General features: G+C 43.0%; 1 protein-coding gene across 23 annotated transcripts in view; it reads left to right on the top strand.

Moving 5' to 3' along the window:
- Positions 1-2790: 2790 nt before the first annotated feature.
- SP110 (SP110 nuclear body protein) overlaps positions 2791-18385 on the top strand; it is a 40801-nt gene continuing 25206 nt past the window's right edge. For 14 of the 23 annotated variants that reach the window (XM_077957802.1, XM_077957789.1, XM_077957801.1 and 11 more), the window contains exons 1-8: positions 2791-2907; positions 5842-5989; positions 7711-7879; positions 9789-10055; positions 10386-10469; positions 11263-11346; positions 12798-12875; positions 14818-14886. In XM_077957802.1, coding sequence (XP_077813928.1) covers positions 5843-5989; positions 7711-7879; positions 9789-10055; positions 10386-10469; positions 11263-11346; positions 12798-12875; positions 14818-14886 — 898 coding nt within the window. In that variant the 5' untranslated portion in view covers positions 2791-2907; position 5842. The remainder of the gene's footprint in view (positions 2908-5841; positions 5990-7710; positions 7880-9788; positions 10056-10385; positions 10470-11262; positions 11347-12797; positions 12876-14817; positions 14887-18385) is intronic. The other 9 variants (XM_077957796.1, XM_077957804.1, XM_077957795.1 and 6 more) reach the window with 1 other exon arrangement.

Genomic DNA, 18385 nt, shown 5'->3' with positions numbered 1-18385 from the left:
TGGCCTTAAGGAGGGGATTATCTGCAAAGAACACAGGGAACTTTCTAGGGTAACAGAAATAGTGTGTATCTTTTTTTTTTTTTTTTTTTTTTTTTTTTTTGTGAGACAGGATCTCACTCTCTCACTGCTCACCAGACTGGACCTCCCGGGCTCAAGCAATTCTCCCACTTCTGTCTCCCTGGTAGCGGGGACCACAGCTATGTACCACCATGCCCAATTAATTTTTAAAAATGTATTTTTATAGAGATGAGGACTTGCTCTGTTGTCCAGGCTGGTCTCAAACACCTGGGCTCAAGCGATCCTCCTGCCTCGACCTCCCAAAATGCAGGGATTATAGGCGCAAGCGACTCTCCCAGCCTAGAAATGGTCTGCATCTTGACTGGTGTAGTACTTACATTTGGTAAAATGTACATTACAATGAATAAATTTTATACCTCAATAAACTGAAGCTAAAAAGAATTGTATATAATTTTAATAGATTCTCAGTACTTAATCACTAGCATGTGAATTAACAGGTGAGGTTTTCCCATTATTACCATATTGTCAAGCATGTTTTTTTTTTTTGAGGCGGGGTCTGACTCTGTTGCCCAGGCTAGACTGCTGTGGTGCAGTCTCAGCTCACTGCAACCTCCAGCTCCTGAATTCAAGTGATTCTCATGCCTCAGCCTCCTGAGTAGCTCGTATTACAGGCATGTGCTACCACGCCCAGCTAATTTTTTTGTGTTTTTAGTAGAGATGGGATTTTGCCATGTTGGCAAGGCTGGTCTTGAATTCCTGGCCTCAAGTGATCTGCCTGCCTCAGGCTTCCAAAGTGCTAGCTAAGCTACAGGCCTGAGTCACTGTGCCCAGCCAAGCATATATGGCTTAGAATAAACATCTTTCATCCTCATTCACAGCTGTCTTTTTTCATGTAACAATTTTTGCCTGATTTGACATTGACTTTATTTTCCCACTCCTGTTTTACTTTTGTTTGTTTGTTTTGCATTTGCCTGGTATATCTCTGAAGAGATCTAAAGGAAGAAGTTCTTGCTGCCAGGCTCCTCAGACGCCCATGAAGGGGCTATCCAAGTGATGTGGAGGGTAAGTGACATGTGACATTTCCATAAAATAACCTTAATTCCTTAATTCCTTTACCACCACCATCCCCTGCATCACAGCACCGTATGTTACTGCGTGCTGAGGCATCAATGCACCCTCTCCTCAGCTGTCAGCATTGCATTTTTCCTGGCTGTGTCTTCCATGCCTCTGTTTCACCCACAGCCATTACCTGCAAAGCTGGTCTGCTATTCTGTACATACTTGGGTGGGATATGCTGTGTTTGTTCCTGCATAGAAGGGCTCGCTCTTGTGCAGTTAGTCTTGGTTTCAAAGCTTCTTCAACTTTAGATCCATGTCTGCCATCTTGTATCTGAGGAGTTTGTGGGTGTCCTGGTAGGGGAACTTGGGGGTCCTATACATTTGAGAATTATTGATTTAATCAAACTTACATAGATTTCTTTTCTTTGTTCCCGAGATGGAGTCTTGCTGTGTCACTCAGGCTGGAGTGCAGTGGTGCGATCTCAGCTCACTGCAACCTCAACCTCCTGGGTTCAAGCGATTCTCCTACCTCAGCCTCCCAAGTAGCTGGGATTACAGGCTCACGCCACCACATCCAGCTAGTTTTTGTATTTTTAGTAGAGATGTGGTTTCACCATGTTGGCCAGGATGGTCTCAAACTCCTGACCTCGTGATCCACCCGCCTCAGCCTCCCAAAGTGCTGGGATTACAGGCGTGAGCCACCATGCCTGGCCCAAAGTTACATCGATTTCTATAGTGCAGTGGTGCAATCATAGCTCTGTGTGGCCTTGAACTCCTGGGCTCAAGCAAGCCTCCAGCCTCAGCCTCCTCAGTAACTAGGACTACAAGGTACATGCCACCACACTCAGTTAATTTTTTATTTTTTTATTTTTTATAGAGATGGGGTCTCACTATGTTGCCCAGGCTGGTCTCAAACTCCTAGGCTCAAGCAATCCTCCCATCTTGGGCTCCTAAAGTGCTGGGATTATAGGCATGAGCCACTGTGCCTGGCCAATAGTTAAGGATTTTTCATAGGCCCCACATGTCAATGTATATTAGGGATCTTTAAAGGGGGCATGAGAAGGGGTGTCCCTGCCAGCCCTTGAGTTGCTGCTCTGGAATCAGCAGGCCCCAGCTCTGCTTCAGACTCCAGGCTCCCAACTACCTGCCCAGCTCTCAGCCATTTTTCTGCCTGGAGGTCTGCCTGCCTCTGCACAATTCCAGTTCATGTGCAGGTTCCCTTGCATTTCAATTTCTTGTAATAATCTTATCCTGACAAATTCTAGGCATTTCTGGCACATTCTCTTTTTTGTGTGTGCTGTTAGTTTGATAACACACTGGATAAATTCCACTGAATTTATTCAGTTACGTAAACATCACCACAATCCAATTTGAGAACATTTTCATCAACCTAAAATGTACAGAATGAGGACAAGTCATGGGAAAATAGATGTGGGTAGGGAAGCAGTTGGACGCTGAGTTCCCCGTTCCCACTGCCGCTGGGGAGGGACCCCTATGCCTCCTCCTCCCATACGCCTCTCTCTGGGCTGATCCCAACTGGCAGCACGCCCGCCCCCAAACCCCAACTGCCGAGACGTCCCGGGAGCCTCACAAGCGCCCATGAGGAGGTGGAGAGAGGCTGCAGGCACTGACCTGCCTTCAGCTTCCTGCTTGGCAAACTCTGAAAACTTTCACTTTTCTTTTCTCTGAAGCCCGGCCCCTTACTGCGTTTGTCAAAGCACGGACTTCCTGTTTTGCCTGCTACCATCTCCCTGTAACTCTCCCAATCTTCGAAGAGTGATCCCCGGCCCAGCTCCTGGAAAGGGGCAGGAACGACAAACTCAAAGTCCAGGTGAGTTTCTGTGTTTGCTGCTTTATTCTTCGCCCTTGGCGACTGCAGAGGCGACTGCAGTTAACTTTCCGGCAGCAGCTGCAGGGTGGAGTTCACCTGTTGAAACTCGGAGGCTCTGTCAGAGCTCAAGCACGTGGTACTTATTAGGAGACTGTTAAAAGGGGGCACATGGAGGGAACACTGACACCTCTTTTTTTCGCCATAGAGTCCAGCCTGTTACTGTGAATGGAACCGAGATTTGCCCTCTACCCTCACCTAAGCTCTCATCCTACACTGCCGGCAATAGGCAGCTCATCTGTTATCCGTTGTGTAAATGACTAGAGGTATTTGGGAAGCTGGTGGAAAAGAAAAAATGAGAGTACATTTAATTTCCTCTCTAGTGTATCGTGAACTTTTTATATATTTTCTCTAAACACACTCATGATTATTTCCTTGAAATAAATTATTAGAAGTGGAAATTCAAAGGAGCCCATGTTTCAGGGCATTGGACACTGATTACTGAATCAGCCTCCAGAACATTTGGACCTGTTGACCTTCCCACTCACAGTGTCTGAGATTATTGCTATTATTTTCTATCTTGGCCAATTTGATAGACAAATATGTTATCAAATTGTCTTCATTTACGCTTTGTTTGTTTGTTGTTGTTGTTTTGAGACGGAGTCTCGCTCTGTTGCCCAGGCTGGAGTGCAATGGCACCATCTCAGATCACTGCAACCTCTGCCTTCTGGGTTCAACCTTCTGCCTCAGCCTCCTGAGTAGCTGGGACTATAGGTGTGCACCACCACGCCCAACTAATTTTTGTATTTTTAGTAGAGACAGGGTTTCACCATGTTGGCCAGGCTGGTCTCGAACTCCTGACCTCAGGTGATCCTCCCACCTCGACCTCCCAAAATGCTGGGATTACAGGCATGAGCTACCATGCCTAGCCTTCATTTATACTTTCTACCAGCTAGTTAACATGCTTATCGTATATTCATTGCACATTTGGCTTATTCTTTTATCACTCTCTGTTCATGTATTTTGCTTTTTTATTTTCTAGTTGGATGTTTGTCTTTGCTTATTCATTTGCAAAATTTCTTTACGTAATAAAAATCTAAGCAGTCATATATGAGATATAGTGTCTTGCATAGAGAGAAACAGGATTTTAGAGTCAGACAAGCTCTGCTTTGCCACTGAATACCTTGTGTGACTTACTAACCTCTCTGTGCCTCCCTTTCATCTTTGGGACTCATGACAGACGAAGAATGAGGAAGCTCCAGACTTCCTGTGCTGAGCGCTGCTGTATAATGAATTGTTCTAAAAGGAGCCCCCAAGACCCCTTCCTCTTCTTAGTATATGTTTATTCTGACTTTCTCTGACTTTGCACTGATCTTTGCACTATCTCCTTCCCCTAGGCATATTGTGGATAGTAGATTTCTCTCCTATCTGTTCTCTATCTTCTAAGACTTCTTCCCGACCACAGATTCTCAGTGGCATCTTTTCTTGTTTTCCAGGGCTATTGCAGATTATTCTTTTCATGAGTACTTTTTTCTGCCAAGTTAAAAACATTGGGGAATGAGGAGAAAGAGACTATGGTGCTTAATCCGCCACTGGGATTAAATCCCTGGAAACAGTTGTTAATTACAATTTAGTTTTCTGTTCAACACAAAATGAAGTTGGAAAAATGGAATCCACGTTTGTTCTGTTTGTTAAAAATCCTCAAGTTGATTGAATGTTTTGTGAGTGCTTTTCCTTTTCTTGACAATTTGTCAAGAATGTCATTTATAAATTTTCTTCCCATTAGAACTTATTGATATCTCCTCATGGTCCATAAATGGCCAATCTTTAATAAATGCTGCATGGTCATGGGAAAAGGCACATGTCTGAGACATGAAATGGTGGCACTGAACATGTCAGTTAAGTCACTTTTACTAAGTATGCCTTTCTCAGCCCTCATGCTTTTATTTATGCTTGGCCCATTTGTGTTGAAGATTGGGAGTGGTTTATTAAAGTTTCTAAATATTATCAGGTTTCCAGCCGGACTCTACCCATTTTAGGGTGGTCCCTGTTGCATGAGCATTGCTAGTTAATGGCTTCAGCTACAGCCCGGGTCATCTTGTTTAACCCAGATCAATGTGGCCATGAAACACATAGTTAGGACTCTAAGCCTGGAATCGGGATTTGCTCCCAGCTCTTACACTCTCGAGTTGTGCAACCCTGGGGCAAGTTATTAAACCTTTCTATGTCTCAGTGTCCTCAACAGTATAAACAGGTGCGGCCATAGGAGCCATCTCACAAGGGTTTTATGAAGATCAGATAAGTTACTGCATATGAAACCCTTAGAACAAAGTCTGGCACACAGGAAACACTCTATAAATATTAGCTACTTTTAATATCTTCCTTATGTTTACCTGCAGCGCCTTGGGATTCTGTCATTATATTTTCAGTCACTCTCAGCCTCCATTGTTGCTGGGAATTGTCATTGTTTCCTATACCCATGAGCCTTTTAGGCAGACATTGCTTTGCAGGTACTAAGGATGCCTTTGGGACCAGAATGCCTACCTTTAGATCTGCCCATTTAATGCAGAGAGAAGCTCCCCGCATTCCTCAAGGTCTTTGCTTCTTTTTTTTTTTTTTTTTTGATGGAGTCTCGCTCTGTCACCCAGGCTAGAGTGCAGTGGCACCATCTTGGCTCACTGCAACCTCCACCTCCCGGGTTCAAGCGATTCTCCTGCATCAGCCTCCCAAGTAGCTGGGACTACAGGCCCACGCCACCACTCCCAGTTAATTTTTGTATTTTTAGTAGAGACAGGCTTCACCATATTGGCCAGGATGGTCTCAATCTCTTGATCTCAGGTGATCCGCCCACCTCAGCCTCCCAAAGTGCTGGGATTACAGGCATGATCCATCGCGCCCGGCCTTTGCTTCTATTTTTTATCATGCCTCTTTCCATAGGATGTTCACCATGACAAGAGCCATGGAAGAGGCTCTTTTTCAGCACTTCATGCACCAGAAGCTGGGGATCGCCTATGCCATACACAAGCCATTTCCCTTCTTTGAAGGACTCCTAGACAACTCCATCATCACTAAGACAATGTACATGGTGAGTCATGTTGAACCCTTCCATGGCAGCCCAGCCCCCACCAAATATGCCTGATTATTAAGATCTCAAACCACAAACCACCAGGGCTTCCAGAGTTTGGAAGGCCCAGCCCGGGTGTGTTCATTATCACAGAAGGTGGGGGCAGTTAGGAGAGAGGGTGTCACAGGGGCTGTATTGGTTTCTAGGGTGTCATTGATGTAACAATGACTACAAACTAGGTAGCTTAAAACAACAGAAATATATTCTCTCAGTTGTGGAGGCCAGAAGTCCAAAATCAAGGTGTTGACAGGGTTGATTCCTTCTAGAGGCCCTAAGGAGAATCCGATCCCTGCCTATCTCCTAGCTTCTGGTGGCTGCTGGAAATCCTTGGTGTTCCTTGCCTTGTAGACACATCACTCTAATCTGTTTTCATCTCTACATCACCTCTCTTTTGAGTCTTCAACCTAATCTTCTGAGGACACTTGGATTTAGGGTCACCCTAATCAAAGATGATTTTATCTCAAATCAAAGATGAAAATATCTCAAAAATTACAACTGCAAAGACACTTTTTCCAAGTAAGTTCGCATTCACAGGTTCTGGATGGCTATATCTTGGCTGAGAGGGGCACCATTCAATTCACTACAGGCATCTCACTACAGGCATTAGTGAATTAGTTGAATTAGGCAATTCAACTCACTACAGGCATCATTCCAATTTATAACAGCTTATATTGCTCACAGTGCATTCTGATGTGAGACAGGCAGGCACTGGAAGATATGCTATGTGGACAAAGTGGACCTATTTTTATACAATTTTGGTTTTTAAAAGCATTTATTGAGCCCTAGACTCGGGGAAGTGCCAGCAATCTTCCCTAGTCTCAGTCTGGTTGGCCCCAACTTCCTCTTCAGATCACAGCCCAGAGATCGCCCCTCAGAGATATCTCCTTGGCCCACTCATCTCATTAAGACCTCTTAGTTATTCAGTTCCATAGCAATCTATGATTTCCCTCCATAACACTACTCTCAATTGTAAATGGGTATTTGTGTTTATTAATGCCCATCTTCTCCACCTGACGGTGCCTACCCTGCCCCCCAAATATAGGCAGCTCTATGTTGGTCTTATTCAGTGCTGTGTACCCAAAGACTTGCTGACTGAGCCTAGTAGATGTTCAATAAGTATTTGCAATCAGTCCTCTCTTGCCATATTTCTCCTTTTGTCCATCCTCTCAGCAAGGAAAATTCTCAGGGAGACTTCTCTGTGGCTGGAATCTATTCGGGTCATTTCAAGTTTGAAAGACACAGAGAGAGACTGAGCAGAGGCTAACAAGCAACCAGCAGAATTGCCTCTGTGACCATCACTAGAACCACTGCTGAAGTATCCTGCTCAGAGCATTAAAGAGTCAGTTACGTAGTAGCATCCTTTAACTCCACTTTCCTTCCTTCAAATTTCTCTCTCGTCTCAAATGTGCCTGAAAGTTGGATTCAGAATATAGACTTACTTTAAGAAAGCTAAATTATTTATTTTTGTTGATAGTCATCCAAATATGTGTAAAGTTTCAAAAATAAGCATGGTAAAATTGTGACCGCTCTACCTTAGAGAATGTGACTATGACTATATATTTTATGTTAAATTTCTTCTTAAAAGAGTAAGGTAGCTTTCTTAAAACTTAGAAAATCATAAATGTATAACTTCCCATTCGATTTTATAGTCATTTATAAAAACCTTCACTCCATTTTTTAAGGAATCTCTGGAAGCCTGTAGAAATTTGGTCCCTGTATCCAGAGTGGTGCACAACATTCTCACCCAACTGGAGAGGACTTTTAACCTGTCTCTTCTGGTGACATTGTTCAGTCAAATTAACCTGCATGAATATCCCAATCTGGTGACGATTTACAGAAGCTTCAAACGTGGTAATGAGATTTCTCAAGTCCTTTTTGCATTTAAAAAGTTGCTATGGTAAAAGTCGGGGTTTACTTCTAGCCCTGTGGAATATGCATATTAATCCCCCACTTTCTCTCTGGGGAGGAATGGATCATATTCTCTCATTGGTACAGCTTCAGGAGCAGCCCCTTGCTAAAGCTGATTCCAGCTCTCTAAAATGAATTTCTAGAGGACATAAACATTTCTTACGTGTGCTATGAATTTGGAAAAAATCATAGAATTTGGCACACTGGACAATCTATAGGGAATGCATAAAATGACAGAAATGCAAAGTTACAGAGATCACGTCTAGTGGAAGGACAAGGAGAGTCAGGGAGGAAGAAAAATGAGTAAGGATGGATAATACTAAGTATCTTTTTATGGTGCATTATCGCAAACACTTTGTTTGATTATCTCATGTCATCTTTAAAACAACCCTTTGAAGTCATTTTTATCCCCATTTGACTGACAGAGAAATTAAAGCCCAGAGGTAATTTTCCCACAATTACTTGTTGGTTAAGAAGCAGAGCAAGAGTCCTACTTGGGTCTCCCAATACCAGGGCCCAAGATTTTAACCACTAGTCCAGACAGGGACAGCTGGAAGGCAGATTGTAAAGCTAGAGAAGGGAAGAAAAGTAGCTACAGAGAAAGGGAGGGAACCGCAGATGTAGCCGCAGAAAGAGAGGGTCTGAGAAAGAATGGAGCATGAGTACATGGAGAAAGAAAAGAGATTGGATAAATAAAGGAGCAGGAAAAAGAACCGTGGCAGAGCTGGGAAGAAAGCAGCCAGGGAAAGAGAGCAGGCAGTAAAGTCATTTTAGGTTGGAAGTAAAACACTGGCCAAATCATATGTTCACTTACCTCAGAACAACAAGCAAAGGACCACCAGCTCACATTGGATTGTGATATTTTCATTAGTGGAATCACCATTGTTGACAGTTCCTCCTTTGCTCTCTGACACTTCACCATCAAAAGGCTTCCACCTAAAGGGGGAGATGATTTCTTGAGCTAAAGGGACAGTGAAAGGGGCAAGTCCACCTCCAGGTAGGGCCCACTGTCCTGGCAGCATACAGAGAACATTAGGAGAGGCATGGCTTTAAAGGCTGTGCTAAGAACACCTGAAAGCCATGGAGACCCACACACTGATGTGCCCCTAACCTGGCTGAGCTTCAGTCATCTTCCAGGATCTTCAACTTGATGATTCTGTTCTGGATCCCTTTCCAAAATTTGAAGTTCCTTTCCTTTTTCCATTCACTGGTTGAGACCATTTTACTTCTGAAATAAATTATGGAGAAGAATCTTAAGAGAAACCCAGCACTAGCCGTGCAAGGGAATAGCATGTGGAAAGCCAAGGGTCTGGGGTGTTGTGGATGGGAGAGAAAGCTGGGTGTGACCAGATCACAGGGTACAATAGAAGCCGCAGAAGCTGACTCTGCAGAAATGAACAGAAACCAGAATATAGATGTCCTAATACACCTGCTGAGGAATTTTTGTTTTCTCTTATTTGCTTTGGGGAAGTGTGATCTGTTTATTTATGAAAACAGAGACCTCTTTTAAAACTATAGCATGTTCATTATTGACTAAATCATATGACACCAAGATTAAAGAAAATTAAATCCCTGCGTACAAACCCAAACTCAACTTTTCTGTGTGAAACCATTTTGGTATTAGATCGGGGCTTAGATGCAGTTATTGTGGCACTCAATGCCCAAACCAGATAAATAAAATAGAAATGGGCCACAAATGGATAATGATGACAATGAGTTAGTTCTCTGCACCTGGGGGACAATGAATAACTCCATGGCCCCATCCTATTGGAAGGCATGAATTAAGAAATCCCCTTCCCCAAGTAATTCTGAGTCTCCAGGGTACTGATGTGTGTCCCTTCACCAATCCCAGTTGGCGCTTCCTATGAACAGCAGAGCAGAGACACACCAGTCCTACTTGAAGCCCCAACTGGCCTAGCAGAAGGAAGCTCCCTCCGTACCCCACTGGCGCTGCCCCCACCACAACCGCCTCAACCAAGCTCTTCACCCTGTGCGCCAAGAGTCAGTGAGCCTGGAACATCCTCGCAGCAAAGCGATGAGATCCTGAGTGAGTCGCCCAGCCCATCTGACCCTGTCCTGCCTCTCTCTGGACTCATCCAGGAAGGAAGAAGCACTCCAGGTGAGAAGCAGATCCCATCCAACACCCGTATATCCTCAGCCTAAGGTGCCTGTGCCATGTTGCCTCCAATCCCAGCGTCTTGACTTGTATTGTCCTAGTTCTTCTCTTGCACCCACCTATCCATACACAACCCTTTTCAAGAGGGACTATGAGCACTGCCGGGGAGTGGGTAAGACCTAGAGTCTAGAAAACCTGCTTCCCACACCTGCGACATTCCAACCCACTGCCCTTGTGCCTTGATGCTCTATCTGTTCCAGGCACTTTTAACACTCACCCTCCTCCCTGACATCCAGTCGCTGTAATCTGTAATAATTTCCTTTCCTCCTTCAGTGACCAATGATGAGTTGACATCCAAAATGAATGAGGAAGAAGACTCAGAAGAGATGCCCAGCCTCCTCGCTAGCACTGTGCCAGGTAATACCGACTGGGGCTGATACAGCTTAGCTCAGGGTAGCTGTGAAGGGAGAACATGCATCTGCCAACCAATAGGCTATGGTGGGAACCATGGGAAAAGGAACTGGGCGTGACAAAGGAAAAGAAACAGAAGGGGCCAATTCACCAATGCAGTAATGCAAAACAAACCAACAACCAAAACACCATTCTGAATTGACAAGTAACCTGTGTAACACTCACACTAGTGACCCTTAGCTGATTCCTCACCCCCACCTGATTATCGGGGCCTTTGAGTTTCAACATTCTTCATTTTTATGTGGTTTGGATTCTAAGAGCAATGATCAAAATTACTAGAAAAGATGATAAAATGTCTACAGGTCTGCTAGACCTGATATGTAGCTTCTAAAATTGTATCACTTGCCCTCCCCAAACCATTGTCATAATGGAGTTTAATTACATTAAATATAAGAATGGTATGATATTGGGCATTGTCAAAAATGATATCATGGATCCCGAGCTCTCCAGTACTGAGAAGAGGGTTCCTCTTCGATCCAAATAATATTTCATCTACTCCTCTAATACCTACCATCCAAAAAGGTTAACATAATCAGGAAGCTAACAGCAATGGAAGAACAAGCGGCTAATTGAGAGTGAATGGTTGCTTACTTTCCCACTCCATCCCATCCTTCCCCAGGCCTTGGTTGCTCAGTTACCCTGTCATTTTTACTTGTTGGAATAGAGCATTCTCTTTCCTCCTCATTCTGGTCCCTGCTTGCTGTTCCTGAGATCTGAAACTTTTTCTTCCTCCGTTCAGTGGCCAGTGACAACCTGATCTCCCAAATAAAAGATAAAGAAGACCCCCAAGAGACGCCCCACTCTCCGCTGGGCTCTATGCCAGGTAATCTTGGTTTAGTCAACCTGAAAGCTTGCCTTTGTTTCTGTGTCTACCTAGAGGAAAGGCCATTCAGATCTTCTAGGGAGGGGGCTCTCCTCCCGCCTCTCAATCTTGGCCCAGCTTCCGGTTCACTCAGCACTGGGGAGCTTGAACAGGCAGGAGATCTGACCCTTGAATGGATACAGAGTCCCTGGGGGAGGGCAAAGGAGGCAAGTCTGGAAAAGGTAGACTTGGATAGGGCCACAGATGATGATGGACAGAGCCCCACCAGTACCTGTAGGCTTGGACTCCAAATACCACAAAGTGCCTGAAAGGGAAACATTCACCTGCCACAAGGGGTTGTGGCAGGAACCCCAGGGGAAAGCACAGGGAACTGAGTCAGGCTGGACTGTTTGACGGAGCCACTCTTCTGAGCCTCTTCAATAAAGCAGTGCTCAAAACTGCTCTGTCAATGAAAGAAAACGAATAAAAACACTGTGTGGCCCTAATAGTGATGGTGCAGCAGACACGGATGGTCCTCCTTCCAAGCCCCAACCTAATGGTGGGGAATCTTCACTTTCAACCCTGGTCATTTCTATGTCGTTTGGAGTTTAAGAGTTGATATTACTAATATAATTTGAAAGGTAATAAATTATTCCAAAGGTCTAATGACCGTTTGCTACCTGCCTCAGTCACCTATTCCTACGCAGGCCAGCATTTGAGACCAATCTCATAGCAGTGTGTAAAGAAAAAGGTGACAGCTTTATGTGAGATGGGCCTTTATTTGTAATGGCTTCAAATCCTCTGTCTTTCTTTGTGCAGCAAAAGCTAGCAGAGCTTTATATATCTTTGCTGTTAACAGGTGCTAGGAAGCACAAGCTTGCTCCTGCTTTCTTCAAACATCCTTGTATACAGAAATATATAAGGCACTGAGCCTTCTTTGCTATTTCTCCAAGTAAAATAACCACAGATAGAGCAGTTAAAGAATATCCGTGCACAGACATCAAAGCAATAAGATGTATTTTTCATACAGCAAAGACATTCCCCTCCATCGTGGACATCAGATTTCAATGTCACCACTTTCCGCTCTCAGCTTCATTCCTTGCGCAAGGGCTGCTGGGAGCAGCAACTAAGTGACTAGAGTCATGATACCCAGCACAGTTTATTTCTGCAATTTCCATTCATTGTACCCTCTTCACTCACTTCTCTTCCATCCATAAGATAATCTCTCTAAAAGGATCAGACTGAGCCTCTGCTGTGGGGCAGTTGTGCCCGAGTTCCCTGTGATGGTCACGTAGGTAATAATAACCACAAGCTAGTAAAAATCAAGACAGAGCCAGGGAATTCTTAGGGCTAGCAGCTTTCCAGCCCTGGGCTGCATGTACTTTCTACTTTTCTAGTTCTTCCATTGACTTCCCTCAGCACTTTCTCTTCACTGGATCTGAGCTCTGAGTGACTTATATTTCTTTTGTCAGAGATAAGAGATGATTCTCCAGAACCAAATGACCCAGAAAAGCCCCAGGAGGTGTCCAGCACACCTTCAAACAAGAAAGGTAAGGAAAGCATTTCTCCTGTAGAGGTCAGAAGGGTGAATTCTGAGTTGCTTTCTGTTTTTCTGTGTCTTGTCAAGAGCACCACTATGTGACCACAGTCCTGATGCCACACGCAGTTTGTTTCTGCTATTTCCATTCACTGCATCTTACAGAAAGGTCTTTATGAAAATTATCAGGAAACCAGAAGGCATTTGGGGATATTGAAATATGCCATTGGAATTGCCTTTTCTGAAAATAATCAATCTCCTATATTCACAACTTCTGTGTTAATTGCACTTCCGTCTTTAACTGAAAGTTGGTTCCCCAGAGAGGAACCCACTTCCTCTTAAGACATGGCTGGGCATTCTCTGCCATCCATCACTCACACCTCATGGTGAGAGGCAGGTTAGATGTCCATCCTTTGCTGCCTACTGACCCCATCCAGCCCCTGCCTCCCTGATCCTCTCCTTTGAGGCTTAACCATTCAATTAAAATGTTTGCTCACTCATCATCAATAACATCCAATAATTTCCCCAATAATCCTTTCAAAGGCTGTTTTTCTGTCATTTCAAGTCACAGCATCATCCTAGATGCCTTCAGGGTACACATGGATAACAGACAACTCTGTTATCCAATACTCTGGCCCCTCAAATCCTTCATCTTCTCATTTTCCATGACTTTTTCCTCCACCAATTCTTGGCCTCCCATATCCAAAGGCAACCTATAGACCCTATCATCATTCACATCTGGCTCAATTTCCCAACAGTTAATTTCAGAATTCCTTTTTTGATACCTATCCTTGAGCTTTTCTCCTTCTGTAGCTATCATTCAACCTCTGATCACTCTTTTTCCCAGTCCAATTCTAACAAACAAACCAAAAAGAATCAAAAACATGTTTTTCTGTTCTTATTTATTTATTATTTCCTCTAAAGTTCCTTCAACCTCATTTGGATCACCAGTCCACTGGCCTTTCCTCCTTCCAAGCCATCATCTGCTTTTCTTTGTTGCCCAGCTTTTTAACATTGACACTAATTCACAGTCCAAGAGTCATCATTTCAGTAATCTATTGCCATTATCTTAAATCTGCCTTTCCTCTCTGCCTTTTCCTGGAACTCTCTGGCAAGTCTTGGAAGACCCTACTTACCTACTTCCTGTACACTGCATCTGACTTCCTGTACACTGCATCTGACTTCCTGTACACTGCATCTGACTTCCTGTACACTGCGTCTGAAAGCCAGCAGTGCTGGAGAGAGTTCCACAGCAGGGCAGAGTACACTCACTGGTCTTCATGGTTCCAGCACAAATCATCTCTCCTTACTGTGTGACAATGCTACTTCCTGCAATAATCCTTTCAAACCTCAAGCTCTATTTTTCAAACCTCTGACCCCCTCACCTCCTGCTTTTTGCCCAATCAATGACTTTCCCTCCTGCACCATAAGCAGATATCAGATGAGAATCCCCTTATTTGTGCTGCTGGCCCTGCAAACCCTAACTATATCTGTCTTCCTCCTCTCTGAGTTCCCTCCTTCTCTTCTAAGGCAATCCTTCCACCTCATCTTGTAGTATCCATGATCCCTTCTCTCTCAAGTATTCCTTACAGCAGTATCTCTCACACAAGAGTCTGCATTCAGACAATAATTACGTGTATCATAGCTCATTTAAAAAATGCTTTATCTTGATTCCCATCTCACTTCAACTACTTCCATAGCTCTCTTTCATTTCACAACCAAACTTCTAGAAGTGAGTTACCTAAACTCCCTGTCTCCATTTCTTCATTTCTCCTTTTCCTCTGTCATTTTAGAGTCCATCTTCCCCTATTATTCCCTGAAGTAGCATCACCTAAGGTCACCAGTGACCTCCTAGCAATGTGGTTTGAAGGCCAAAAGTAAAAGCTGAATATCACTGACATATAAGATTGGGAGATCAATGTTTGTAACTATAAAACATTATCCTTTCTTTTTAGGAAAGAAAAGAAAAAGATGTGTCTGGTCAACTCCAAAAAGGAAACATAAGAAAAAAAGCCTCCCAAGAGGTAAGACGAGAGTACAAGAGAAAGCTGGAGGCTGGAAACAGCTCATGCAGGGCTTATAGGTCAAGCTGTGGAGGATTGAATTTTATTCTAAATGCAATGGGAAGCCATTGAAGAGATTTAGTCAGTGAAGTGACACAATCCAAGCTCAATTTTGCTACAGTGTAAAGAATGAGTTGGACCTGGGAAAGAGTGGAGACAGGACAGCCATTTTGGGGCAGATGCCATGAGAGTTCTTAGTGGCTTGGATTCAGATCTGACAGTGGAGATGCAGAAAAGAATGCCAATTGAAGATCAGTTTTGCAGGTATTGTTGACAGGATTTGACATAGTAGCTACAGATGAGAAAGAGAGAAAAATCCAGGCCCGTTCTTCAATTTCTGGCTTAAATGAGTAAGTGCTAATTCCCATTGCTGAGGGAAGATGTAAATATATTGGGGGGATAACTTTTAGAGTTCAATTTTTGACCTGTTCCTTTAGAGGTTTCTGCTGGCCATCTACGCAGCTGTGCATAGATGTGTGTTTTGTCAAGAACTGTAAAGGGTCTGAGATGTTACTCCACTTGCATTGGTATGTCCATATATATATATATATATATATATATATATATATATGAGTGCTGCAGGAACACAAGGTATTTGGGCCAGGGAAAACAATTCTTTACTGATATTCACAACCAGCTCATCAGCCAGAGCAACACTGCAGTGTCTGTCTCCCATACACAAACCAAAAGGCAATGCTAAGAAAGCTAATGGAATCTTTCTATTCAAAATAGACTATAACTCATATATAAGGGATATAGAAATGATGGATTTTCTGTGTAGATACATGAGAGGGACAGCCATCATCCTTTCCTCCTGAAAGGAGAAGAAAAAACTTTGCTGCTTTGAGATAAAATGGAAAAGATCCTGATTCCCAAGGTCCCCATCCTAACCTTTGGAATTTAAATGCATCTTTGCAAAGGCCAGAGAAACTCCAGGTGTTGCTGACTTTTATGACCTAAAGATGTCTCCAAGTTCTGGGCTTTATCCCTTGTGATATACAGATACCTAGGGAAAGACCACTCCAGTTTTCCTGGTACTTTAGGATTTAACCTAGGAAGCTAGTCCTGGGTAAACCCATCTGGACATCTCAGGAGATAAGAGAAGTTTTATTATCCCTTTAGATCAGAGCAATTAACTAGAAAAAGAGCTATAGCTCTAATTCTTGTGGTATGTGAAGAGTACAATGTTTCTGGGGAAGTGAAAGCAAGTATTTCCTATATTTATATTGTATACATTTCTATGTCTTGAGGGCTAGGGCTTTTTACAGGAACACTGAGAAATCAGGAAGTTATATTCTCCACAAATACGGCAATTTGGCATTCATGGAAAAAGTCTGGTGCATATATATATATGAGTGTGTGTGTATATATATATATCATCTGCAGATATATTTCATCTGCATCCATATATATATATATCTGGACCAGATATATATATAACTATAAATATATATATTTATATTTTTGAGTTATCAGTAAAATAAAGGTATTCTGATCTATGGGAGAAGAAAAGAGAACCACAGACCTAGCCCTGCTCTCAGAAATCCCAGTGGAAGAGGAATCTAGCAAGGCAGACTGAGGGAATGACAACAGTCAAGACAGGCGCACCAAGAAAGAACATATTAGCAAGCCAAGAGGGAATGGTTGACTATACTGAAAGACTAAGATAAATTCAAAGAACAGGGCCTTGAGTTTGGTCAGAAAGAATCACTGGAAAATTTAAGAAAAATTTTGGTGATGGAGGCAGGAGCCAGTTGTCTGGGGAGGATAATGAATGGGAGGCGATAACATATGTAGACAACTCTAGCTATAAAGGGAAACAAAGCAATAGATGGCAACCTAAGCCAGTGGCTTAAAGCGCCTTTTCCCTGACTTAGTTTACCCTTAGTATGATCCCAGTGTCCAAAATCACAGGGCTGGTGTCCTTTTAAGATACTTTGCAGAAATGATTCCATTCTATGAAAAGTAAGTGACCTTCCTGGGCAGGAAGGAGAAACAAACTGCTTTCTCCCCATTCTACTTATTAGTCAATGGCCTCTCACCATGTTGTGTGTGTTCTCTATGGGCCTCCTTGGTTTAGTGTAAACTGATCAGGTTATTCAACTCACACTCCTGAGCTTTGTCAAACACTCTCACAACTTCAATTACCACCTTTACACTGACGGCTCCCAAGTCTACATCTTCAACTCAGGTTTGTCTTCAAGAAACACATAGCCAGCTGCACACTGGGCATCTTTGTTTGCAAGTCTCCCATTGACACTACAGTCTCAATATACCTGAAATTAAATTCATCTTCTTCACCAAAAACCTAGTCTTCTAAGTACCATTCAGGCATTTATTCAACAAATATGCAGTGAGCACTAACTGTATATACCCATTCTGAAAGCTGAAGACAGTTTTTATTTTAAAGAGAGAAAGCAAGAAAGTGAGTAAAAAAGAAAGGGGAAAGCTCATGGAGCTTATACATCCTGGCTGGGGGAGAGAAAGAATGTAAACTAGAAAGCACATAAACAAGATAATTTCAAGTAGTGATGCAGGATGGAAGAAAAGAATGGATAGGGTTACAATAGTGACTTGCAGTTTGGGGTGGGAGTCACTTTGGATTGGATAGTCCAGGCAGAGGGACTCAAAAGTGCAAGAACCTGAGGCAGAGAGGAACGACCAGTGTTGTTGGCAATGATGAAGAAAGAAGGGGGTAGAAAGTGAAAAAGTAGACAAGAATCAGATTATGTAGGGTTTCACAGGCCCTTGAGAGCCTTTTGTAGTTTATTTAACTTGAAATGAGGAACCTGATCTACCCAGGCGCCAAGCAAAAACCTTAGTCATCCATGACTAACTGAACTCTATTAGCATATTGACAAGATCTGTTGGTTCACCCTCTTTTTTTCTACATTAAAATCTGATTAGTTTATTTCCATGCTTAAATCTTGTCCATGGTCTCCTATTGCCCTTAGGGTAGTGTTCACTTAATGTGATTGTTAAAGCTCTCTCCAGTCTAACCCATGCCTTACCCTCCAACTATTAATATATCTCTTTCCACTTAAAACTCCAGTCAACCACTCTGAACTTTCATTTCCTCCCATTTCATTTCTCTTCCCTTTGATCCTTGGCGTGTGCTATTCTTTTTGGATGCTATATTCTGAACCTACGCTACTCTCCCTAAATGTTTAGTTATCTTCTTTTCATCAGTGGTGTTGGCTTATGTCTATCTTAGGAATGCATACTCTGACCCCTAAATTAGCCAAGCTGATCCCACAGTTTTTACAGTACCCAGCACTGGCTCTTTTGGAAGATTCCAAATACTCTGTTGTAATTACTTATATAATGTGTCTCTTCTAGGCTAGATGGTAATGTCCTGGCACAAATGAGCTATTATTTTTTAAATGAAAAACAAATGAAAGAAACCATATTTTCTGTAACCCAAAATTTGAGTAATGATCTGACAAAGGATAGTTTATGA

The sequence above is a fragment of the Macaca mulatta genome, chromosome 12 (genome assembly GCF_049350105.2).
Source record: "Macaca mulatta isolate MMU2019108-1 chromosome 12, T2T-MMU8v2.0, whole genome shotgun sequence".
NCBI classification, from domain to species: Eukaryota; Metazoa; Chordata; class Mammalia; order Primates; family Cercopithecidae; genus Macaca; species Macaca mulatta.
The sequence above is the reverse complement of the archived record's forward strand: the minus strand, read 5'-3'. Positions and strand labels throughout refer to the sequence as shown.